The 26,301-nt window shown below is 38.5% G+C and overlaps 1 protein-coding gene across 1 annotated transcript in view; it reads left to right on the top strand.

Moving 5' to 3' along the window:
* Meikin (meiotic kinetochore factor) overlaps positions 1–25,573 on the top strand; it is a 45,182-nt gene extending 19,609 nt beyond the window's left edge. Inside the window, exons 8-15 of the mRNA XM_028775840.1 lie at positions 2,640–2,704; positions 3,735–3,740; positions 4,402–4,472; positions 10,256–10,411; positions 13,317–13,397; positions 15,718–15,837; positions 20,671–20,791; positions 25,542–25,573. Of these exons, the coding sequence (XP_028631673.1) occupies positions 2,640–2,704; positions 3,735–3,740; positions 4,402–4,472; positions 10,256–10,411; positions 13,317–13,397; positions 15,718–15,837; positions 20,671–20,791; positions 25,542–25,573 (652 nt within the window). The remainder of the gene's footprint in view (positions 1–2,639; positions 2,705–3,734; positions 3,741–4,401; positions 4,473–10,255; positions 10,412–13,316; positions 13,398–15,717; positions 15,838–20,670; positions 20,792–25,541) is intronic.
* The last annotated feature ends 728 nt before the right edge of the window (positions 25,574–26,301 follow it).

Genomic DNA, 26,301 nt, shown 5'->3' with positions numbered 1-26,301 from the left:
TCTCTCTCTCTCTCTCTCTCTCTCTCTCTCTCTTTCTCTCTCTCTCTTTCTCTCTCATCTCCTAGCTTCTCCTCCTCTCTATACTCCTCCTCTTCCTCTCCTTACTCCTCCCACCATAGCTCCTCCTACATATCACCCTTCCTGTTAAGATAAACTTTTCTCTCAAAATACAATTAGAGCAAAACTATACTAATTTGTATCAGTAAGGCACAAGATAGATCTAATACCCAGTCCATCATTTTGTTGACTAACCAGAACCTCTGCCATCTCTCCTAACTAAAAGACTTAGTTCTGAACCTGGCTTTGTTCTTGGCTCTAGAATGAATGTCAGCTGAAAACCATCCTCTCAAGTCTTTTCTCTCAAAGTAAATAGCCGGGATTGGCTATGAGACTATAAGTCTTCAACTCCATCAGAAATCCAGAATGACTGAATTAACTGAAATTATGGGAAGCACAAAGCATAGCTTTTAAAACTTAGCCAATTTATAGAGACTGCTGAACACCTGGACAGTCCCTATACTACAAAACATTGGAGCATCCAATCTTCAGCCTTCTGGCCCAGGATCATCTGACAGACCTAGTGATGCAGAACTATTAAGGGCTGATTACTCTGTCTCGGCAGATATAATCAGTCGACTATTCCTCAAATGTGTTCTTTCCAGGACAGTAATTTATCTGTAGATGAAAAGAGGCAATTCTTGCCTAGTGGCTGCCTCACCACAACTGTAGTAATTCCAAAGATGCTCAATTTCTTCTTAGAATCCAAGACAGGAAGCTGTCAGGAGCAGACAGGTCTCTAATCAAAATGAACCTTAATGCAGAAATGTTTGTAACGTCAATTCTGTGGACTTCTGACGTTTTGAAAACCATCATGTTGGCTATTAATAGACAGCTTTGGATATCCACCTCAGTGAGCTGATTATAATCATTTCAAGATTGTTCTTCCTTTCTTTGGTTCCCTCTTAGTCTGCCTTTTTGTAAGTCTATAGAATTGATGCACAGTTGGCAAAGTGATCTCTCTCTTAGTGTAAGCAGATGAAAAGGCACATTTTCTGTCTAAATTCATATTAAAGAAAAGTAGTATTATAGGGAAAATGTTAAATACTTGTGGATTTCAAACAGTTATATAACTAACTAAATTGAATTAGACTTCTAATTTATTAGATTTTTGGTAATCTAAAAGGAAAAAATATCTGTATTCGTTGTGAATTGCCAAAAAGTAGCAAAGCTGATTTTAAACCCTGGTCTGTTTGATTTTAACCATATATACTACTCAATATAACATTGAGAGTTTCCATAAATGTCCACTTACTACTTAGTTTTATATGTAGTTTTGTAAAAGTTTTAAGAACAGACTGACCCTGTTGGCCCCTAGGAACGTAAACAATAAATAGAGCCTAGGAACATTAACATTAAATAGGACTATTTGTGTGATTATTTCAAAAACACTCAAAGCTCTGTTTTAGAGGAACTATTGTGGAGGTGGTTATTATTAAGTGATGTCAATATCTCTCGATGATGAGGCTCTTGCAAAAAAAAAGGTGGTAGACTTGTCATGGGGAAGACTGGGGAGAAGGGTGTGACTGGAGGAAGCAGTTGGTGCAGGGCATGTGTACTGAACTGAGTGTTTGTGAGAGAGGCAGGGTCTAGTTCAAGAAGGTGGCCACAATCTGAACTATGAAAGGCCTTGAGGATAGGATTTTTATTTAGTTCCAAAGGTGTTTAGAGTCACTTAAGGGGATGGGGGATGGAGGGAGGGACTCTCTGAGGAGGGGGGACCGTAAGGTGGGGCAGCATTTGTGATATAAAAAAACAAAGATTTTCAACATGACTACAGCAGATTCATGCTTAATAGTAGGAGTTTGGAGTTGTGCTAATACACTGGACTCTTTATCACCTAAAACTCACTGTTTACTCACAGAATACCTGAGATGTATTAGTAGGAAGGAGTTTACATGAAGGTTTGGTCAGAAGCAAGGCAGTTCTATTTGAACATCTGAGCATAAAGGAAAATGAGAGAAAATAGTTTGCTCTTTACTGAGCCAACTTTTCAATTAATCAGGACAGGAATCTTAAGAGTCTGCTCTCACATGTGGCTCTGTCAGCTTCAAGGAATCTGTCTTGCTCAGGTCGTGTTTTGAGGTCCAACACTAAATTTGGATCCTCACACATTATTGTACTGGCTCATCCTCTCCTGTGTGTTCAGTTAGAATAAAACACAGTCTCATTTGTGGAAGTTCCAAAAAGAGAAAGATATTCATCTCTGAAAATATCACTCAGATCAGAAATATCACACCAGATTCTTGAATAGCAGGTTTGCTATCTCTTTTGCATAAATAAGGCAAGTATGATTCAGGACAAGTTGGATAGCTTTCTCAAGGCCCCTAAAGTATGAGTAGCAGATCTGGCTTAAACTCAGGTCTGTGTAATTCTAAACATTATGGTTTTCCTCTACGGACATGTGTCACACTGATAAACATGTAAGTGCATGTTATTGTTAACTGTTACTATAAACATGATGCATTTTTCTAACCAGCTGTATTTCCCCTATGGAATAATTAATTGCACATCTTTACTTTAAGTATAATTTAAGTATAATTGAAAGTTACTAAAATATCACTAATTTGTTCTTATTACAGAGGGATAATATCAGAGGCCCAACATATTTCTCCAGAACCAAAGTATACTTCAAATTTAGCATCAGGTAATAATTAGTGGCACTAATTTATACTGAACACCAAAAAACACATAGTTTTTTGGGGGAGAAAAGCATTAATAGTAAAGTGGTCATGGTACAAAAACCAATCCTAGTTTTACCTAGGTCTTCTCAAATCAAAAGTTTTGCTTTGCGATGGAAAATATTATTTTAAAAACATGATGGTTGAGCAGAGTCATGATTCTGGAATTATAGATGCTTCTGTATTTCTCCTTTTTTCTTTTTCTTTTTTTTCTTTTTTTTTATTTTTTATTTTTCAAGACAGGATTTCTCTGTGTAGCCCTGGCTGTCCTGGAACTCACTCTGTAGACCAGGCTGGCCTTGAACTCAGAAATCTGCCTGCCTCCACCTCCTAAGTGCTAGGATTAAAGGCATGTGCCACCACTGCCCAGCTGTATTTCTCCTTTTTTCAATGTTTCCTTAATTAGTTATACAACTGTCGCTGAAAAGGGTGGAACACGTGCCATTTTCATAGAGGAATTTTGGAAAGGATCAGGGTGATCTGGGTAACAAGCTAAAAAGCCCATCATTAGAAGCTAGGAGTGTGTACAATGCAGGCATTTGGGAGTCACTGGGTATTTAAAGCTGGAGACCAACATTCTTTCAACTCTTTGTATGTAGTGTTATCCTCCATAGTCATCTCCCTACCTGTTGTCCAGTGGGCTAGGCAATGTCGTAGTAAGCTAAAGGAGCCCTTGGGAGAAATGCAGCCACAGGAAAGAGGTGGTGCAGAAGGGGGGATATGGAGCACAGGAAAAGTTTAGATAACATAGACCATGCCTGAATTTGTTTTCTTTTTTTTTTTTTAAAGATTTATTTTATTTATATGAGCACACTGTGGCTGTCTTCAGACACACCAGAAGAGGGCGTTAGATCCCATTACAGATGGTTGTGAGCCACCATGTGGTTGCTGGGAATTGAACTCAGGACCTCTGGAAGAGCAGTCAGTGCTCTTAACCCCTGAGCCATCTCTCCAGCCCCCTAAATTTGTTTTCAATGCTGATAGAGCCAGGTGTAGTAGTGGGTATCTGAAATGATTCCTACTCAGGAGGCTGAGACAGGAGAATAGCTTACACCTAGGAATTCAAGTCTGGGCAACATAGAAACCTCATTTCCTTCATAAGTAAATGACTAAATACCAAGAGGAAGGTCACAGTAGAAAGCGAGTGTTTAAATACAGAGGAGAAGAAATAAAGAACTTCACTTACCACACACATCCCCACTAACTCACGAGTAAGCCGTGTATTTGCTTCTATGACACATGGAGCTCTGTAATAGGCTTTTATTTTATGGGAGTACATGTTTTGACTGTATGTAAATATGTGTACCATATATGTACAGTACCCTTAGTAGCCATCAGAACTCCAGGGACTGCAGTTAAAGGTGGTTGTGAACCACCACGCGGGTGCTGGCAATCAAACCCAGGTTCTCTGCAAGAGCAGCCAGTGCTCTTAACCACTGAGCTATCAACAGCCCTGTCTAACATAAATCTTTAAAGAGTATTTTCTTCTATCTGAAGCGAGTTAGATTAGTCAATACACATTAAGCTTTTCCTTCTGTAAAAGAGGTAAAGTCATTAAAACCTGGGGTTTGGTTTAGTTTCAATTTTGGTTTTGAATTCTCTGTCTTCTGTACTTACAGTTAATGGCCGGTGAAATAGAATAAAACTCTGTTTTTATTTGTAGAAAACGCAGCTTCTGAGGTTATATTTGCTGAGAAAACTGGCCCCCTAACAACCAAAACAACAAAGAACAAAGCAAGTATTGAAGCAGGATAACTATACAAATCATTGCACTGATAAAAGATGTGATTAGCCTATATGTAGATTATTTTCTGTTTATTTCAGGCAATAGAAAAAGCATTTTGGAACATAAGATTTACTCAAGTTTGTGAAAAACCTATGCAGACCATACGTGAATATATACTTTATATAAGTTTAATAAAAGAGAATTAAAATGTATTTTATATTTTTTTGATTTCCTTTTAATGACCAGGCATACATTATTCATTAAGACACAGAGTTATGTGTAATCAGAGTAGCATTTCATGTTAGGATTGTAGTGAATTGGGCTTGGAGTCTGAAACATTCTGGTGAAGGCTTTGGAATTTGAAAGCCTTTCATTAATTGTATTGGGTTTTTTAATACATATATCATCCAGTCAGTTTTGTTTGTCTGCTTGCTTGTTTGATGGTATCTATCTTATAGCTGAGAAAATAGGCTTCTATTTTTACCATTTTTTTTTAGTAGTTTGTGGCAGATTTAAAGTCCCTTTTCTTTCTTTTGTATAGATTAGGGAATAAATTGGGGAAAGGCAAACATGCTAGCAAGGAGATATCAGTAAGAAATTCTAATGACTATTTTGGTGAGGGATTTTGTGTTGGCATTGATTAATGTGCTTTATAGGAGAGGTGGAGAGATGTGCGTGGATTGGAGATAATTTTGCCTGTAGAGATGACAGACTGACTTAGGAGATGGAGTGACAAGTGTTGAGAAAGACTTCTAAGCCTTGTCCTGAGCAGCTGATTGATAAGATGCTATTAGAGGGGCTGGAGAGATGATTCCATTTTAATCCTTAAAATACATGTAAAAGCTAGGTGCAGTAGCATATTCCTGTAATCCCAATACTAGGGAGGCAGAATCAGAAGGATCCCTGGGGGTTGGGGGGTACATTTCTGATCAGGTAGTCTACCTGAATTAATGAGTTCCTGGTTCAGTGAGAAACACTGTCTCAAAAATGTGCATGCACATGTGTGTGCCAATGTTAAGAAAGAGGAGATGGTCTGGAGAGATGGCTCAGGAGTTAAGAGTGCTGGCTACTCTTCTAGAGATGAGTTCAATACCCAGCAACCACAAGGTGGTTCACAACCATCTGTAATGGGATCTGATGCCCTCTTCTGGTGTGTCTCAAGAGAGTGACAGTATGCTAACAAATAAAATAAGTACATCTTTAAAAAGAGAGAAAAAAGAAAAAGAAGAAAGAAGGAGGAGACAAGCCTCCCATTTCTAAAAAGTACATACTATGATAACCCCAAAACACAGAAAACTTTTATTAAAGCTCAAATATGCAGATGAAGTAATGGACAAAAGATCTGAGCAGATAGTTCACTTAAGGTTTGTTGATGGCAGGAAGTGTGTTAAAACTTGCTCACCACCACATGCTCAGAGGAAATTGTAAGTAAAACACACCGTACAATGTCCCACATCGATGCTGACAATGCCAAGTTCTGCTGCAGATGTAGAGTAACAGGAGTACTCAGTTGTTGCTGGGAAACTGCACATGACACAGCCACGCTGGAAGACAAGGTTGTGCATTTCTTTTAGCAAAACTGAGCATGCATTTACCTATGATGCAGCAATCAGTCTTTAGTATTTACTCAATGAAGGAAAATATTCAATCCACACTAACTGTGGACTGCACATGGACGTGCAGAGCAACTTCGTTCATAATCTCTAGAACTTATAAGTGACCAAACCACTTTTTCAATAGATGAGCATAAACACAAACTGTGGAGTCTCCAAACGATGTGATATTATTCAACATGAACAAGCAGTGAGTGGGCAGATGAGACAGCAGGTCAGGGCTCTTGTTGCACAAGCCTGAAGACATGAGTCTGATCCCTGGATCCCATGGTCGAAGGAGAGAAGCAGTTCCCAACCCTGTCCTCTGACCTTCACATGCATGCCATGGTGCAGGTGTGCCTGTGCTCTCACACAAATAGTAAGTTTTAAAGCAATGAGGTTGTCAAGTCATGTGGAGAAAACCTATCTGAAAGGTTTATATGATTCTAACTCCAAGATATTCTAGAAAAGGCAAAACTATGGAGATAATAAAAATGAACAAAAACCTAACAGTTGCCATGAACTGGAAGAAGATAAGGGATGAGGAGGTGAAGTATAGAGGATATTAGGGCAAAGAAGCTATTCTTTATGATAGTACATGGTAGATACATGTTAAACATCGGTCCAAAACTACAGCATATAGACAACATTGAATGAACCCCAAGATTAACTGTAGATTTTTAGATGCTACTGATATGAGTGTAGATTCATTGATGATGACAAACACAGCACCATATAGCGGATGATAACAGTGGGAGGGGTGTCCAGGACTGTATGAGAATTCAGTACTTCTGTTCAACTTTGGTGTGATTCAAAACTGTTCAAAAATTGTATTAATTTAAAAAGAATAGTGAATTGCATTTAAGATCATAATAGTCTGGTGGTTTCAGAAAGAACAATCCCAAGAAGACAAGAGACAAGAAGACAAGAGCCTTGTGCTGCTGGCTTACCAAGCACAAAGAGAAGCTGAAGACCAAGAAGCTGCAGCGGAAGGAGCAGAGGCAAAGTGCAAGACTGAGGGGGAAAGAATCCCTAACGGGAAATAGCAAAAAAGAAGAAAAGAGTAACAACTGAGTGGAGAGGCTGGGTCTCAAGAAGCCTTTTTACTAAAAAAAAAAAAAAAAAAAGCTGGATATATCAGATCACTTTTGAAGGCTACTAAAAATGGTGGACAGGAAGATGGGAGCGTAGCATTGTATTTCACCCAGTAGACAACTGGAGCATCCCACAGCCTGGAGACCTAGTTAACCTTCACCCAAATTTCAATTCATTGTCTTAAAGCAATAAAAGAAAGCCTTCCACATGCTTTCTCCATTCTCTTTACTGCATCCTCGTTCTTCCTGGGTATCTGTCCTTGTCCTTCAACTAGAATGTCTGCTCTATAACACAACTTCTACTAGTGTGCCCCTCTCTCATACAGACCAAATACTTTTCTAATGAAGTGTGTTCTGTCTTACATTAATGCCATTTCTCTGCTACTCTGGGTCCTGTCTTGTTTCAAAGCTATGCTTATCAGAGATGTCTCTTCCTGAATATAAATCTATTGTTATGATATCCTGATGTTTAAAAATGGCCCTATTTTTTAATAGGCTATTGGCCTATCCAGTGGCCAATAGCATAGGAAATGATGCTCACTACAATCATGCATTTAGTAAATGCCAATCAATGCCACAATAATATGCTTATTTACACTCAGTAAGATGACCACAATAAAACAGTAACCAATATTGGCGAGGATATGGAGAAATTGGAACCCCCATAGTTCCTGCTGGGAATGTGAAATGGCATGTCCACTCTGGAAAACAGTTTTTTGGGCTTTCAAAATTTAAATGTGGATCCAGCAATTGTATTTTAACTTTTATGCTAGAGAAAAATAAAAATATCTATCATCACAAAAACGTGTACATAAGCACTTACAATTATTTATAGTTGCCAAAGAATAGAAATAACCCCAACGCCCACCCAATAAGTGAGTCATAAAATATAACACATCTATATAATAACATATTATCCAGCAGTTAAAAACAAATAAAGCACTGATGCATGCTAAAACAGAAATGAACTTGAACACAGTATGTTACATGAAAAAAAGCAAGTCACAGAAGACCACACACTCTGTTATTCCATTTACAAGAAATACCCAGGATAGAAAGTATATAAAGACAGAATTAGAGAAAAGACTACTTTGTATTGGTGTAGTAGACTGGAAATTTGTCACTAATATGAGACTTTAGGAACAAATATGTTCTAAAATTAGATCATGGTAATAGTTGCATGACCCTAAAAGATCTTTAAAATATTTCATACTTAAGTGATCTTTGGAGTATATTGCGTCTCAATAAAACTGTGTAAGAAGCACTATATTATTTGTAAATGTACATATTATATTGACGAGAGAAGTCCTTGAGATGATGATGAGGCATCAATCGAGAGTTTAAGCATGGGTACTGGCCCTTTAACAGAAGGGATCTGTCCATTGTGGTGGGTTTAAAAATGCAGTGTGAGAGAGTTGAATTTGCAGTTATAGGGACACATACCATATTCAATATTTTACTCTATCTTTAAATTCTTAATGATTTTTAAACAAGGGCCTCACATTTTGCACTGAGCCTTGACAGTTTTGCATCTTAGGTGACATCCTGTTAGTTAGTTAGTTAGTTACTGTTGTTACAGGGTGTATGGTGAAAGTTTTTCAGCTGAAACTTGCAAAGGGAAGAAGACATGTACGAGGAAACTGGAGCACGTGTAAGATGACCATGAGAAGATAGACATGTGTAAGTAGAGTTATTTGTGTGAGATAACTTTTGTTGAGCCTGTGATTTGCCGGGTTACACAATCTGACTAGTGTTCGGCTATACTGGCGGTACAGAGGATATGGGAGTGAGAGCTTGCCTGAGGTTGAGGATTTGCCAGGCACCCGTGACAGGAGGCGCAGGGATAAGAAATTAGTTGTGCTGATGAATAATGACATACAGGTTAGACAAGCGAGAAGACTGAAGGAGGGCCATGGTGAAGATACAGTGCAGGATGCATGGACTAAAGGTGTTAACGCGGGGAGAATGTTATTTCACTTTCACGCTTAAACAAGGGCATAGGAAGTTGTCTGAATTGATGATTCTGTAGTTTCTATTGGAGCAAGTGCTGGGCTTTGACGGTGACATGACTGTAGAGGTGTGAGGGAAAAGGCAGCATATAAATCAAGGGACTGAGAGGATAGCTGTGTGTGTCCACTGCCTGGTGGATGGAGCTGTTTAGAACGAGGGCAAGGCTGAAGGAGATGTCTGTCTTCAAGGGCCAAAACCTTCAGAGGAAAGAAGCCAGTTGAGGCTGCTGCATGCTTCGCTCCAGTCTCGCATTTACCCATTGCCAAGGACTGTACCTTTCTAGCTCCTACTTCCTTCCCCACACCCTGCCTTCTTCCTCATACCCTCACCCAACTTAAAATCCTCATGATTAGACCATCACTATCTAATTTTATGTGAAATTCAAATTTTACCTCCCGACTTACATTTGACTTGCTTATATTTTAAGTACTATAATATTATAAATATATTATGGGACCACGAGACAAATCCATAGCTGGAAACAATGGCCATGTGTGATATTCAGTTTAGGGACTAGTTAACAAGACAACATACCTTGTGATGGTTAACATGTCCTGATGTTAAGAGAATTTTCTTTTATTTTTATATGATATGGTTTCTTAAATACAAATGATTGTATAATAAAGACAATATTACATTTAATATTTTCCATAGTATAATTTTAGGTGTTAGCAAACAGATCTCATAATTTATTTTGGTTTTGCGAAACATTTGGGTTTCTAGCTGTTTTTTATCCAGGTCCCAACCTCTCTTGGCTAAATGTTCTGCCACTGATCAAGCCACATTTCCAACCCTGTAGAACACAATGTGAGAGTTATCACCTTAAATGTGGTAGAACTGGGTTCTACCTCTTTTGTCTTTTACCAGATTTTTCATTTAAATATATGGAATGCATTATTTTTAAAGCATATGTCAGTCTTTGGGTTGTTTTTTTTATAGTGCTGGATATATATATCTCCCTATATTCTTTTTTCTTAGAAAATTATTTGTCTTCAAGTTTAAATCTTATTTTTTTACAGCTAGAAGAAATAATAGGACACCTGAGGATGCTTTATAGCATTGTGAATTATATTTCATATTGTGAATGTGTTTCAGTCTAAAAATGAATCTAAAGATAGAGGTCCACGTGTCCAAACAAAGCTGAGCTCCAGTCACCCAGACAGCAAGGCTCTGTGCTCCCCTCTGAGTGCAGCTCTAGAAATCAATGCAGTCAGGGATGCTCTGCTGCCTCAGCCCCTGGAGCCTGTGCTGGTAAGTCCCGGTATTTTATTAACTCATAATTCTTAGAAAGGCTATAAAATGTACTGATTAGGAAGATCTAGAAATGTAAAATTTCTTAACAAATACAGAGAAAATAGGGTGCAGCTAAATTCTATAGCTGCATTAAAGCTGTATGTTAATGCATGCAAGTTAACACTCTGTAAAGTGAACTGAGGGTTAATAGTTGTGTCATTGGGACCCCTGCAAAGCAGGTTCTGAGATACAATTAAGAATTCCAGTAACTGATTGGAGCAGATGATACCTGAGAAAAGAAATAAGGGAGAGACTGGACAGTGACAGCCGGGATCTAATGGGGAGTCCTGAAGCAAAGACATTGCATCACCCAAGTCTATATTGTGCTGCTGTGCTTGGGACTTGGCTGGAGGCTGAGGCGATGGCCAAAGCTTGACAGCTGATACAGATCTAAAGATGTTGCAGCTCAGTTATTGCTAAACATACCCCTTGCAGTGTGCCAGCAGGTTCTTTGTTCTAGAAAATCTGAACAGAGACCCCCGAGGCTGCCAGAATGATGCTAGAGCTAGCTCACTGGGTGTCTCCATCCAGAATCTACAGGTTATCTCTGCATATTCTCTTGGGAATCCTTGCTCACCACTCCTAAAGGTAGACTAGTTCTCATTGTTCATGTAAAGCAATTAAAAGTATATAGCTAATAAGTTAGTGCTAATATATTCAGAACCAAGCCAATGTACCTGTAAGTTTTTTATAACAATTTTCTTAATAATCCATTCTAGATTAGTTTAAATAGATGATGTCAGAAGAAAACCAGAGGGAAAGAAAAGTAAAACTGGAACAAAACTAACACAAACTAAACAGTGATTTTTAGTTTTATCTCAGAGTTTGGGTTCCAGATCTGGACTTAATATCACATGACAGTCACCTATTCAAGAAGAGAGACTTACCAGAAAGACATGGTGGGCTTATGGAATCCAAGATTGTGAAGGGCAGCTGGTTGTCTGAAGGGCACCTGTTGCTCTGCCCATCTGACACTTCAGCTTTGGGTTTTTTTTTTTAAAAAACCTGTTTGTTTCTTCTTTGTTGCCTGTGTTTTGTCTCTTTCAGCATGGAGCTGTCTCTGATTCCTGTCTCTGTCTTATTACTGGTCTTCCCACTCCACACTATCCCTGTCGCCCTGTGGCTCTGTCTCTTTATCTTTCTACTGTTGTCTCTCTTTCCTTTCTCTTCTCCCTCCTGTCAATCAACTTCTCTTTTTTCCTCTTGGTCTCTCCGAGCTTCCCTCTCCTCCTGCATCTTTTCCTCTCCATTTCCCCTCGTTTCTCTCCTGCTCTCCACTCCCACTTTGTCTATATAGAATCTTTCCATTAAAATGCACAATAAAATGCAGGATAAAAAAACTTGAGTAACAATAATATTGAATATATTTATAAACTTACCATTTAATACGTATCAAACTGAAACATGAGTTATCATTGTAACTGTTTAGTAATGTTTCAAAAATTTTATTATATTTATTTATGTTTCTGTATGTGTCTTGTGTTGGCTTGTACATGTCATGGAATTTAATTTTTAAGCTGTTTGGGAAAATTCTGATTTTAAATTCTTCAACTATATTTACATAATTATTTTTTAATAACTGTTTAACTTAAAAACTATATACATCTATATAACAAATAGCAAACTTTCATAAAAGACCCCACCATGAAAAAGACTAAGAACTTTAATAGATTAGGAACAATAATGATAAAAATTCAAAATGTGCTGGTCCTAGCAGTATCTTCACCAACAGATTTAACTTCCTTGGGCATGTATGATCGTCAACTTGATCATCAACTTGATAGGACCTAGAATCATCTAGAAGACAAGCCTATGGTCATGTCTGTGAGTGATTGGTATAGATTGGTTAATTGAAGTAGAAGACCTACCTTGAATATGAGTGACAACATTCCATGTGCTGGGGTCCTGAGCCACATAGAGAAAGCTGAAAGGCTAAGCACAGCACTCCCTCATCTCTCTCTGCTCCCTGCCCATGGATGCAATGTGGCCAGCTTCCACCAACATGTCTTCTTCACCATGGTGGATTTGCACCCTTGAACAGTAAGCCGAGATGAACCCTTCCTCTTACTTCTTGTCTGACATTTTGTTACAGCAGTGAGACAATTTACAGTATTTAAATTGAAAGACTGAAAATATATTTTTAAAAGTACAGTAGTATTCCAAGAACTAAACAAATTCTGTAAATAACTTTAAGACAGTTAAAAAAAGGTAATCAATGCAGGGTTCCCTACTCACTACTCCAGCTTCTCTTCCTAAATTAATAGTAATTTTAAGCTAACATTCTTATATAGTTGTTACGCCAGATACAATTCTTTTTTCCCATAAATTTATTTATTCACTTTACATCCCAATTGCTGCCTCCCCTCTTCCCAGTATTCCCCTCACATAGTCCCTTCCTCATACCCTCCTCTCCCTCTCCTCTGAGAAGGGAGAGCCACCCAGGGGTACCAACCCACTCTGACACATCAAATCACTGCAGTACTAGGCACATCCTCTCACAGAGGCCAGATAAGACAACGAGTTAGGGGAAGCAGGAAGGCAGCAGAGTCAGGGGCAGTCCTCGTTCTAGTTGTTGGGGGACCAGAAAACCAAGCTGCACATCTGCCACATATGTGCGGGGGACCTAGGTCCAGCCCATGTGTGTTCATTGGTTGGTGGTTCAGTCATAGTATACAATTCTAGTCAGAGTTGTTTGACCTAGTTCAGTCTAGAAAATTCTTCAGTTTCCTATCAGGTGGTTTAAATTTTAATTTACAGAATAAGCATTGTATTATTATTACATATGGTCTAGTGTACTAACTTTGAACTGCTATTTTAAAAATATTTTCTTTCTGATAATCTCCTATTATGTACATATTTATAGAAAAGGGGTTGTATTCTTCCTGGTAATCAAAGCAAAGCTCTGCTAACAAGTACTCCATCTTCAGACATAGCTGAGTTTGTGGTAAGTATAGCCTTTGGCCCTTATGGGATCTGTTTTCTGATATTTCTTCTTCCCATTCATCTGTTTATGTTGTACCATGGACATTTGCCCATAAAGAGTAATGCCTGTGCTTTTCTGCTACATAAACACGCTTTCATTGGAAATACTCTATATGTCCTTTGTTTGAGAGCTTTGTTTAAAGATTTTATTTTTAATTACATGTATGTGTCTGGATGTGAGTGTGTGCACCGGAGTGTGAGGGTCCACAGAAGCCAAAAGAGGATATCAGATCCCCTGCAGATGGAGTTACAAGTGCTCGTGAACTTTGTGATGAGGTTGCTGGGAACTAAACTCAGGTCTTTTGCAGGAGCAGTTCACATTCTTAATGGCAGAGCCATCTCTCTAGCCCCAAACTTGCCAGGTCACAAATGTTTCTTCCCCGACCCTCTCCCTTTCTTCCCCCCTCCTGCCCTGACTGGCCTCAAACTCTCTTTGTAAACCAGGCTTCCTTTGAATGCATGGAGATCACTCCAACTCTGTCTTTGGAAGATTGGGATCAAAGTCATAAACTGCCATGACCAGCCTTTCTATATATGTAACATCAAATTTGGAATTTTAACCATGTTTAGCTGTGCATTGAGCATTTCTATGCAGCCATCATCTCTGTCTAGCTCTAGAATTCTTTTTTATTGTGTAAAACTGAGATTTCAGCCGGACGGTGGTGGTGCACGCCTTTAATCCCAGCACTTGGGAGGCAGAGGCAGGCGAATTTCTGAGTTCCAGAGTTTGAGGCTAGCCTGGTCTACAGAGTGAGTTCCAGGACAACCAGAGCTACACAGAGAAACCCTGTCTCGAAAAACCAAACCAAAAAAAAAAAAATTGAGATTTCATACCTATTAAATAGTAACTTCCTGTAGGACCATCCCCCAGGCCCTGACAGTCACCTCTCTACTTTCTGTGTATGAAGTGAACTACATTAGTGCCTCATATAATTAAAACTGTACATTTCTTACTCTTCTGTTTGGTTTTTGAGGCAGGGTCTGATTTATCTTGGGATCAGTTGACCCTCCTGCCTCCATCTTCCCTAGTAACTGGGATTATGGGTGTATTCCTTTTATGACTAATGTAATTCACAAATATTATGTCTTCAAGTTTGCATATGTGATAGCAGGTGTCAGAAATTACTTCCAAGGACTGAAGACATGGTTCATTCAGTAGCTAAGATCACTGGCTGTTCTTTCACAGGACTGAGGTTTGAGTCCCAACATAACCCTCTATAACTCCAGTTCCAGGGAATCCAACACCCTCTTCTGGCCCAAACAGGAACTACATACACATGGTGTACAGACATTAGCACCCATACACATGAAATAAACTAGTTTTAAAAAACAGATAATGTGAGGTGGCTCAGTGGGTAAGGGCACTTCCTACAACCTGAGTTCTATCCACAGGACTCACACTGTGAAAGATAAAAACCAGCTCCTGAAAGATGTTCTCTGATTTTCACATTAAGTGCAGAGGTATGTGCACACCAACACACACACACACATATCACATCACACACACACTTCACACACCACAGCACAAAACACAAACACACAAACACACACCATACACACACACACCATACCACATGCACACACCATACAGACACCACATATACTACACACATACATACACAACATATCATACATATACCACACACCATACCACACATACACACACACACCATACACCACACACCACACCACACACACACACACACACACACCATACTCCACACACACGGAATTACTTACAGTTTAGAGATGAAAACATCTCTGTTATAAGATCATATTTTATCTATGTGTCTGTGAGTCAGTGGACATTTTGGTTATATGTACCTTAGTTATGAACACTGGAGGTAAGATTACGCATGTGTACAAGTATAAGTTCCCTATTTTCAGGCCCTCTGGGAGTATACCCAGGAATAGAATTTCTAGGTCGTGTGGTAGGGGCATTTTTAAGTTTTCTAGAAAGTCTTTTCCATAGGGCTTATAACATTTTACAATCTTACTAGCAAAGTGCTAGTTTCCTGCCCATGTACATTGTTGCCAGTATTTGTGATTTTGTATTCTGTTTGGCTTTAGTGAGAAAATAATTTATACATTGTTTTATCCACAGTTAAATATGACTTGCAGAATTATTTCTAGATGTAATTAATTATGTTTATTCAAATGAAATTATTTATGCATCAAATATACAAGAAAATGCTTCAATAAGATAGTACTTTCAAATGTTAGTTAAATTACCAAAAGCTAGTTGTTTTTGAAAGTTTAAAAGCAGTTATATTATTGTATAGATTGATTTGTCTCCAGTGCAAAATGTATCTTTTGAAGAACTGTTTCCAAATGTCAGCAATTATGTTAACTCAAGTGAAATTGTTCCTGTGTCAAGTTGGCAAGAAAGTTCTTCAAATGAGGTAACATTTTCAATTTATTTTCAATTGTTGAAAAAAACAGTTATTGAGACTAACATCTTTGTGTGTCAAGAAGAATCTGTTGTTACATATGTGACCTGCACATCCTTTCTCCACTTACATGAACTGCCTTCTTACTCTGTACATAGAATCATTTGAGGCACATTTGAAATTTTCATGGTTTAAGTTGTCTAATTTTTCTTTTGTAACCTGTACCTTTGGTGTCATACAAAAAGTAATGACCAAATTGAATACTAGGAAGCTGCTGCCTATGTTCTCTTTAAAGACCTGTAGATCTTATAGTTAGGCATAAAATTTACTGTGACTTGTTTTGTGAGCATCTAACCTCACTTTTACATGCAGATGCTCAGTTTTAACAGTGCTATTATCTAATTTAATTATCTGAGAATTGTATTATATACAAAGTTAAGCATAATAATTCTAGATTATAAATGTTTTGTTTTCTTTGGTTTTTTTTGCATCTAGAACTTATTATGTAGTTCAGGCTAGACTCAGTTTCACAGTCTTAACTTCAAACTATTATAATTTCCCAAATGATTAGATTACAGGCATGTGCCATCATGCCCAAGCAAGGCAAAAACAATGTACTTTCAATAACTCAGTGGATGTCTTATTGTTCTTCACAGGTTTCTTTGTACACATACACACACACATACACACACATGTATACACACACACACACGTATAATCCATAATGGGACATGGTAACATGATGTATTGACTTATAAATGGGTAGGAAATGACTGAGTTCAGAAACTGAATAGCACTTGTTAAAAATTCTTGTTGAAACTTCTAGATGGTTTCTATGATTTATTTATTATTTGGATAGTGTATGTGATGTGTGCATGTGTGTTCTCGTGGGATGAGTACGTGTGTGTGTGTGTGTGTGTGTGTGTTTATGTGTGTGTAGTTATGAGGCTGACATCAAGTTGCTTCCCACCTTGTATATTGAGGCATAGTCTCTCTCTGAACCCAGAACTCCCAGTTTGGGTGAGTCTGGCTAGCCAGCTTGTTCAGGTGATTCTGTTTCTGCCTCCCTGGTACTTAGATGACATGAGGCCTGACATTTACATGGGTGAGAGGGATCCAAACTCTGGCTCTCACACTTGTTTTTATCCTCTTAGCTTTATTTAGCTTAGCTTTGTTGGCCTTTCCCACTTTTGTTAGAAACAGGCTTTCCCCCATCTTCTATGGTTTAGCCTGAGTAGAAAGAAAAAGGCTTATTCTTGTGTGCATATGTATTTTCGGATTGGATAAAGACTCCTGATAGCTTTGCCTGAGTCACAGTCTGTCCTGGACTATCTGTCATTGCCAGGAAGATGAAACTGTAGTTGTCTAAGCCTGGGTTTCCTGCCCACTGCTGTGGTCACAGAACAAGGGTTACAACCAAAACTTGCTGAGCTTATGAAACAAGTTGCCTTTCTCCATTACAATTATTTTTACGGTATTTGGTATTGGACAGAGAAACATTGAGATCATCCTAAATTGCATTCCTTTCCACATAATTTGTTTTTCCACCCTGTAATTTGTAAGTGAAAAACTTTTTTAATCCCAGCACTTGGAGGGAACAAGAAAAGGATCTCAAGACTAGCTTGGCCTATCTATATAGGGAAGCCCTGCTTCAGAAAAGGAAGCCTTCTTTTGAGGACATGTTGGAGTGTGATACTTTTTTTATTTTGAAAGTAGGGTGGGAAACTTTATGAATATATTGAATCAGTTACCTTTATCTTACAGAATTCTTTTTTAGCTCAAATATTTTGTTACAGCTCTGATTATTCCTTAATTTATTCTTTGGTAATAATACATTTTTAACATTTTGGGTGGTTTTTTATTGGTTTACCATTTTCTCTCATTTTTTGTAGCCACTGATTCTTTCACATGTATTTTAGGAGCACTTCCCTATTATTCCCACCCACCCCCAAAAGTCACTGGAACTAAAAAAAAAAAAACCACCTTGTTTTTATCTGACTGCAGCTATATACACTGATATTGCCCAGCACTTGGTCTGGGAAAGCCTCAAGTCTTAGGAAAGGTCTCATCTGTAGAACAGCTTTTGGTCCCAGAAAAGAACAGTGAACTGACTGATCTGTCAGCATGGATGTTGGTCCTGTCAGATCAATTGATTAATTGATTAAGTAGATGGTTCACATACAGTCCTTTTCTGTATTCGACCTAGAGATAGATGCTAAGTAGAGTGGAACATGGGCAGCTCTTTCCTTCAGGGATTCTGTTTCTTAAGGAGGATACTGAAGTCTTTGGCCTCATCTGTATTTATATCAATGGAGATGCTCTCCTGCTGAGCATATAGCAAACTGTGATCACTTCTTCCAGTGTGTTTATCTTTTCTGGAGTATTAGCTTGTTGAAGTGGCTGTGACAAATATTACAATGCAGGTGCTTCTTTAAACAAGAAAACATATTCTACCACAGTTCAGAAGTCTGGATGTTAGCAGGCACAGCTTCCCAAACCCACTGGAGGCAGATCTTTCTTCTGTAAGCTACATGACGTCATTTTGTGACTGGGGAAGCATAGGTCCAGTCTTAGCCAACTCTAATATGGCTATCTTCTCTCTTTGTGTGTCTCTGTGTCGTCACAAACATATTTCCTGTGGGTCAGTGTCCAAGGTTTCTGTTTTTATAAGGACCCGGGTTATTTTGAACTAGGGGCTATTCTAACTTGATGAAATATGTAATGACTACATTTCCAAGTAAAGTCACCTTCACAGCTGCTAATATCTTTTTAGAAAGATACAGTTCTGCCTATGGTATTTGTCTTCTGGATTTCCTGTCTAATCAATCCCAGACTCTTTTGTTAATTGTTTATACAACGTTTTAGATATGACATCCATCAAATTTTAACTCACTTACACAAGTTGCTGCTAGAGTTTTCTGACTTGTGCTTTGTATGCCTAGACACAATTGTCTGCCATCCTGAGAGATTTGCCTGAGCCACAGTTCTGGGATTCACAAAGCTACTACACACACTCCCCATCCTGTAGCTAGCTGGCAGCCTCCCCCTCACCCCAGACTCCTGCCCCATATTTAGAGAAGTAGACCCTCCTGTAGCCCTTATGAAGGAGAGTAAGGATTGTTTGGGATCATTCATGACAGAACAAGTCTTAATTCCATCCTCACAGTTGAGGAATCACCTAATCTAGTGAGAGAATTGGAGGTACAAATATGGAATTTCTTCAACATTACCTTAGCAGAGTTCTAGCTTCCCATATTTTGAGGAATCATGTTGATTGGTTTTCTCCCTGTTTCAGAAGCTGGAAAAAAAAACTCTTGTCTTTGGATCCTGTGTTGTAAAATTTCTTGCCATGTCTCACTCTTTTTTTATTGTGCTGTGCCAGAATGTTACAAATTCTATTTGTGTGCATGTATATGCATTTATGGAGTTGAAGATATGTGTGAAGATGCCATAGCCCACATGTAGATGCCAGAGAACAGCCTCAGTATTGGGCCTTGCCTCCACCTTGTTTGAGAATCCCCTAAAGTGATTTGTTAGTAGAGATGAGAGAATCCCAAAAGCTCGTGGACTAGCCACCCTCTGATATATAACACTAAACAACAGGAACCTTCCCGTTTCTTTCTTCCACTCTGCTCCCCCTTACTCTCCACTGAACATATATACTCCACGTGAACATATGCACACACACACACACACACACACACACATATACATATATATGTATATATATATTCCCTCTGGATGCTAATGACTTATTATACAGTCATAGTTAATATTATAGATGTGGAAAAATAATTGAACAATTTCAGTTGTAATTAGTGCTTGTCAGCTGTGAAATCATATGGCTGACCTTCTAGACTAACAACGTTAGATCTGTGGACAGCTAAAAGCAGAATTTTTCAGTCTCTTGTCTGAAGGACAAGGCACCTTGGACTGGACATCTCAGCATCTACTGATGTGTGTTCACTTTGTTCAGCTGTTTACAGCACAGAACTTCTACCCTGAACGGTCAGAAATCTTCAAAGAAGGAAATTATCTGATAGCCCCTTAGGATAATTCTCTGTCCTATGTTTGAGATGGGAGGTGGGTGTTGAAAGAAGAAAGCAGATGTGGGTGTAAAATAGCATCAATACAAAAGAGAATGTGTATGGTTTAAATGAGAAGTAAATCAACACCTTTGTTCCCCTCATCTAGTCAATAAATCAGGACATTATAAACACCCTCTCCAAAGTGTTTCAAATCTTGATTCGCTTTAGCCTCCCAATAGGTACATGTTTTCTTGGTGCTTGATCCATTCGGTGGTAATTTGAATGGAACTGGCCCCCACAGGTTTGTGTGTATAGATACAGGTCCTTCCTGTTTGGGAAGGATTAGGAGGTATGTAGGTTTTTTGGAGATGTATAACTGGGGACAGGCTTTGTGGTTTTGAAAGCCAGGTACTATGTGCATTGCTCTCTCTGCCTCCTGCTCATGGTTTGAGATGTATGCCTTCAGCTATTCCTGCCGCTGTGCCTTCACTCCACCATATGGACTCTAACCCTCTGGAACCATAAGCCAAACTAAAGTCTTTCCTTTATAAGTTGCTTTGTTCATTGTATTTTATCACAATAGGAAAATAACTAAGATAATTCATCATCCCCTTTTATTTTTCAATACTGGCACCAATACTAAACCATTCCTTGGACATGGTGCATATCCTTGTTTATTTGGGTGTGACTTATTGTTTTCTGATATGATTCTGTCATTCTAACCAAGAATACGGAGACTATTTGTACTTTAAATTAGATGATATTAAATATAATACTTGTAGGAATTATGCAATAACTACTTTTCTTTCTTTTTCAGTTTTCTACAAATACATCAGAGATCTGTTGTATTATTAGGGCATCACCAGGAACAAGACAGATGACAAAGAAAGACACTGCTGTGAAAAACAGATGTTCTCTTCCTAAAGATGTTCCTCTAGGTACGAGCTTAGCATCATCTTCTCATTGTATAAAGTGTGTTTTTTATGATAAATGCTTTGTGTACACAGGAAATTCATTTAAAACCTGTATCCTCAAGTTTTTATATAAAACAGAAAAGATAAAATTATAAAAGCCTGGACAGATTTCATAACCTGAGTAAAAATAACTTTTAAAAGATGCATACTTCATCTTTCAAAAACTTTGCTTATGATATTTACTTAACTGTATTTATCTAGGATGCTGCTTCTTTAATAATTTGAAATTTTCTACTGTTTAAATTTTATTTTAGTTGTATTCTTTTAAAAGACAGAGGGTTTTTTGTTTGGTTGGTTGGTTGTCTGGTTGCTGTTTTTTGTTTTTTTCTTTTCTTTATTCACTTGGTATTGGTTGAGTACTTCTGTGTGAGATGAGATGCTAAGAATCTTAGCATCTCAATTCCTTACCATGATTATAGTAGATACAATTGGTACTGTTATTCCACTTTTACACACTTAAAGAGTAGGAGATTTGAAGTGGTAGACATTACCAAGTGGTTGTGGCGAATTCAGTCATTCAAGGCATCTAACATCAAACTAATCAATTTTTTTCTAATCCTTAGTGGAGATTTGGTAATGTCTCTCTCTATATATTGTCAGAATGTAATACAAATGACCTGTAACCTAGTCCAAATAGCACTGATTCCCTTCTGAGTCTTTATGAGCTGGATTGTCATTGTCTGCATTTCTTTCCACACTCTCTGGAGTTTTCCAAACTCCCACTAGAATGGCCCATTAATCTCTGCTTACAAATTCTAGGACTTCTTTAACCTGCAGTTCCAGATTCCTCTACATTCCTCCCACAAAACAGTCCCAAAATGCCTAAGAACTGCACAGTCTTGTTTTTCAGAGTAGTGACCTCACTCTTGGTACCAGCTTTTCTATATGAATTACTTTCTGCATTGTGACCAAATACCTGACAAGAAGCAATTTAAAAGGGAGGAGTTTATTTTGGCCCGTGGTTTAAGAAGAAGTACAGTCAATAATGGTGAGAAAGCATGGTGCAAGAACATGAGACAGCTGGTAACATTATATCTGATGTCAGGGAGCAGAAAGTGGGCAGGATCTAAGCCTGAGAGATAAAACCTCCAAGCTTGCCCCTAATGACCCACTTCCTCCATGAAAGTTCCATTTCCTATAGGTTCTACAGCTTTCCAGGGTAGCACCACCAGCTAGGTGGTCCCATAAGGGACACTTTACATCCAAACCACAACAGCATGTACCACTCTCAGTCTGTAAGGCAGTCCATAAATTCACATGCAGCAGCTTTGGCAGAAGTGCTGTATGTAAAATAGGCATATCCATATCCATACCTTGATGAATGTTGAGCTGCTGCTGCCATCTCCTGGCTTATTTCTACGAGCAGCCTCCTCACCTAAGTGATTGCCCTTCGACATCTTGCTTCTTGTGTCTGCGTTTCATTTAGTAAAAATAGCAAAGCACCAAGTTAACTTGTGATCATGTTATTTAAAATATTTAACAGCCTATTCTTAGCATTGGCATTTAAAGTTTTGGCTAGTTTGGCAGTAACCTAATCAGGGCTAGAGCGTAAAGTTCATGTTGATGGTCTAGGACCCTGTGTGTATGGCTGGAAAGGGACTATGTTGATTAGCACTATGTTGACTAAAGAACAAACTTGATTCAAGGAAACACCAACCACAAAAATGATGTGACTGGGAAGATGGAGTGGTATGTAGGCTCTGGGAATGGTGTCTACTAGGTAGACGAGGCCTTAGAAGTGTCTAGATCAACACTTCTCCGTGGTAGTCTTCTGGCCACCAGAACAGCTGAAAACCTGATTTGTTATAGATGCCAGAGATGAGGCAGAGGAATCTGACACATGTTAAACTTTTCAGGTGATTATAATAAACATTAAAATGTGAGAGCCATTTTTTTTCTATTTTCTCTCTCTACAGAAGACATTTTTTTTTCACCAGATTGATAAGTGATTTTGTCCTGGTTTACTCGGGTAATTACTGGCCAAATCAGAACTATCTGCACTACATAGACCTTAAAGAGGATACTTTTTTTGGTTGTTGTTTATTTTTGTTTTGTTTTGTTTTGTTTTGGTTTGGGTTTGGGTTTTTTTGAGACCAGGTTTCTCTGTGTAACCCAGCTCTGGCTGTCCTCACTCTGTAGACCCAGCTGACCTTGAACTCACAGAGATCCTCCTGCCTCTGTCTCCCAAGCACTGGGATTAAAAGCATGTGCTACCATGCCCAGCTAAGATGATATGTTTAGCTTTTAATCATATAACCATATAATTATAGATATATACCCCCTTCTCTTTCTCTCTTGATAAGAATCTTGAGATTTTAGATAATGATATTGGGTAGAAATGGACACAGACACACAACAAATGATGTAGAAATAATTCTGTACCAGAGAGATGGTAACAGAAGTCTTTGGATAATTCTGACACATGAACAAATTCCTTAAAAGTCTATGGATTTTAGTATGCTATCTGTAAAATTGGTTAAATAGTAGTTGTTATCTAAAAGAATTTTAAGGCTTAGAGGTAAGCTATGTAAAGTATCTGGAATATATAATCACCACTCATTATTAAGCCTGAAACTATAGCTCAGTGTAGAACACTTCCCCTGTATATGTGTGATTCTGGGTTCAATTCTCAGCACTCCAAAAAAAAAATCATGTAGTGTGCAGTAAGAATTTGCTCTAGATGTTTGATTAGTAGTTTCTCAAAGATAACTGACATATCTCTTTTGAAAACTTTTCCTTGGTTTTGGTTACATTGCAAAAAGTCTAAAATATGTGTGTAGTTGCTGTATCTGATGATAAATTTGATTATACTATCTCACATGAAGAATAACTTATCAAGTAAATGTCTATCAAGTAGGTATATCAAATCAGTGATATATCAAATACGTCACAGATAGACATATTTACCTACTATAATTACAGAGGCAAAGTACGGCCAGTCAGGGCTTTAGAGGAAAAGAAATCAACATGTTTTGACGTCATAAAGAATTTTCAAGCCTGTTGTCCGGTTGCCATGCATCCATTCATATAAAGATGGAGTTCTGTAGTTGGCTGACTCATTTGGGAAATACTCTCAGAGTCTGAATGTCATGTTCTAGATGGTTACTTTTTGGAGTTGATACAGTTGCCTCCTTCTGCCAGTTAATAATCTGATAGAAGATATCAGATGGCTAAAACAACTCTGATGGAGTCATATGTGCCTTAATAGAAATAGATATGGGATGCTATTACGGTACACAAGGAAGGTGGGTCTCCTTTGGTAGATGATCTAAGGCCCATGAAGGATCTTGAGTATAGGCCTTCTAAAAGGAAGTATCAGTATAAATATAAGCATAGATGTCTAATGTTTTTCCAAAGAGTTGAAATTAGTTATGCCTGCTGCCCTTGCAGACTTTTGAAAACTTGTATTGGGAGGTAGATGGTGGAGCATCTCTGAGGACACGCTCACTCTCTATCTTACTCCGACCAAAGTCACTTTTTAGTTGATCATTTTGTCAAGAAGGGTTTAGATTTGGAAGAAGTGAGCAGAAAGTAAAAAGTCTGGGTGTGGGGTGTGGCTTTTGTCAAAGTCCATATGAACAGAGTTGGGAAGATAGAGACCTGTGCTAGTCTATCTCCAAGTATGTTATTCAGACCACCTGAGTATTTATAAATACTAATTCTCAAGTTATTGCCTTGGAAGTCTGACTTGGGAATTCTAAGAGCCAATCTAAAGAGTTGATAGGACTTAGTAACTAACCAGTTGCTTATATGGGGTGGTTAGAAAAGATGATTTGAAGATGATGCTCAGATCTCTAGCAATTTCAAGTTTCAGAAGTGAGGCGTGATAGTTTATAACTGGGAGAATAAGGTCAAATCCCTGGGTCTGCATATATGAAGGTGATGTGAAGGTGAGGCTGGGAATTATCCAGAGGCTGGTGGGGGTGCCGAGTGACAACATCTAAGTTAGTACGTCTAACACAGCGCTAGAATGCAGGGAAGGCGGCTTTCCCCACTTAAATAATTTGTGAAGCACTCGAGGATCATGTTCAGATGGACCTTTTGCTACAGCTCCTTTAGAATAGTGCCAAGGAACCCTCAATTCTAATAGTAAGACTACAGTTCGATGTTGCTGCTGTTACTGGTCTCTGGATGGGTCCCCACGTGGAGTGGCAAAGATAATGGATCTCTAGTTTATAATCACTTTCCTAACCATGTGATATTTGGTAAGATCATCTGAATCTTACTCAAAGATTCCAATAGGCAGAGAGCATGACTATGATAGCAGGGTTTTCTGAGGTGCAAGAATGGAAATGAAAATGTGACAGTGGAACGCCCTTGGGCTTAGTGTTAGTCTCCTGGTGTTAGCTCTGAGGGCAAAGCTGCAACAATGTTGTATTTGGGAAGAGAGCTGACGTTGCTGCGGCAAGGACTAGGGGAGTGAAAAGGAGGGGTAGGTAAGGTGCTGCCTGGGTAGTAACGGAGGCCGATAAGGACAGAAAACACAGGGACAGAGTTCCTCTGGGCTACAAGGAGGGGCTCAGAACCCCATCCCACCCCCAGGCTTCCATTATCAGCTTTTATCAGGCTTTCCTCTAGAATGTTACTAAGCAGGTCTCTTGATGTCTCCACAAAGAACTCCCCGTCATTTTAGGAAGCAGGTGGGTGTGGTGCAGGCAGGGATTGCTACTAGGCACTTGCTTCTCTACAAAATAATGTGTATATTTTTCTCTAGACATTATAATGAAGACAAATGGCAGAACGTAACAGCTGTGGCTGGATTTTCACTGCTTTGAAGATGTGAATGTAAATATGAAGTCCATACAAGCAGAATGTCTGCCTGAAATTATATAAAATTAAAAATTCTCTTATTGTTTATGATAAACTGTGTGGAAATTCCCTAATGGTCTTATCATTTGCTTTAGTAAGTAAAGAAACAAAAACATTCTCCCATATTCTTCTTAAATGTATGTGTTTGTACTTTAAAATATGAATCAGTTAGATGTTATTAGACGACCATGCACCAAAATAGATAATTTTGTGCTCATTATGAACCCTCATCAGGATACTGTCTTCCTTTCTCTCTCTCTCTCTCTCTCTCTCTCTCTCTCTCTTTCTTTCTCTTCCTTTGGCCCCAGATCTGTCCTTTGTATGGATCAAAAGTAATAAAGTCATTGAAGTGCTAAAAATGAAAATGATTATATTACAAGCTATTTTTAACATAACTTAATTGAAACCACATGAGTGAGAGACCTAATTCCAGGTCTGACTAACAGAAACTCTACACTCAAAAATTGCTGAAGCAGGAATATATGATTGTACACACAATCATACACTAAGTATTTAATATGTTACCTCATCTCCACATTAGCGTCAGCACTCTCTGTAGGGCTATGACTGTGCTTGTCTCAGTGGTCCCATGGTATAACTTGTAGCATCTGCACAGTGCCTGTCCTAAGAAAACAGAAGCCTGTTGTCAGTGAACAGAGTACAGT

The sequence above is a fragment of the Grammomys surdaster genome, unplaced genomic scaffold (assembly GCF_004785775.1).
Source record: "Grammomys surdaster isolate TR1022 unplaced genomic scaffold, NIH_TR_1.0 262, whole genome shotgun sequence".
Classification (NCBI taxonomy): Eukaryota; Metazoa; Chordata; class Mammalia; order Rodentia; family Muridae; genus Grammomys; species Grammomys surdaster.
Note: the sequence above shows the minus strand (reverse complement) of the source record. Positions and strands in the feature narration are given on the sequence as shown.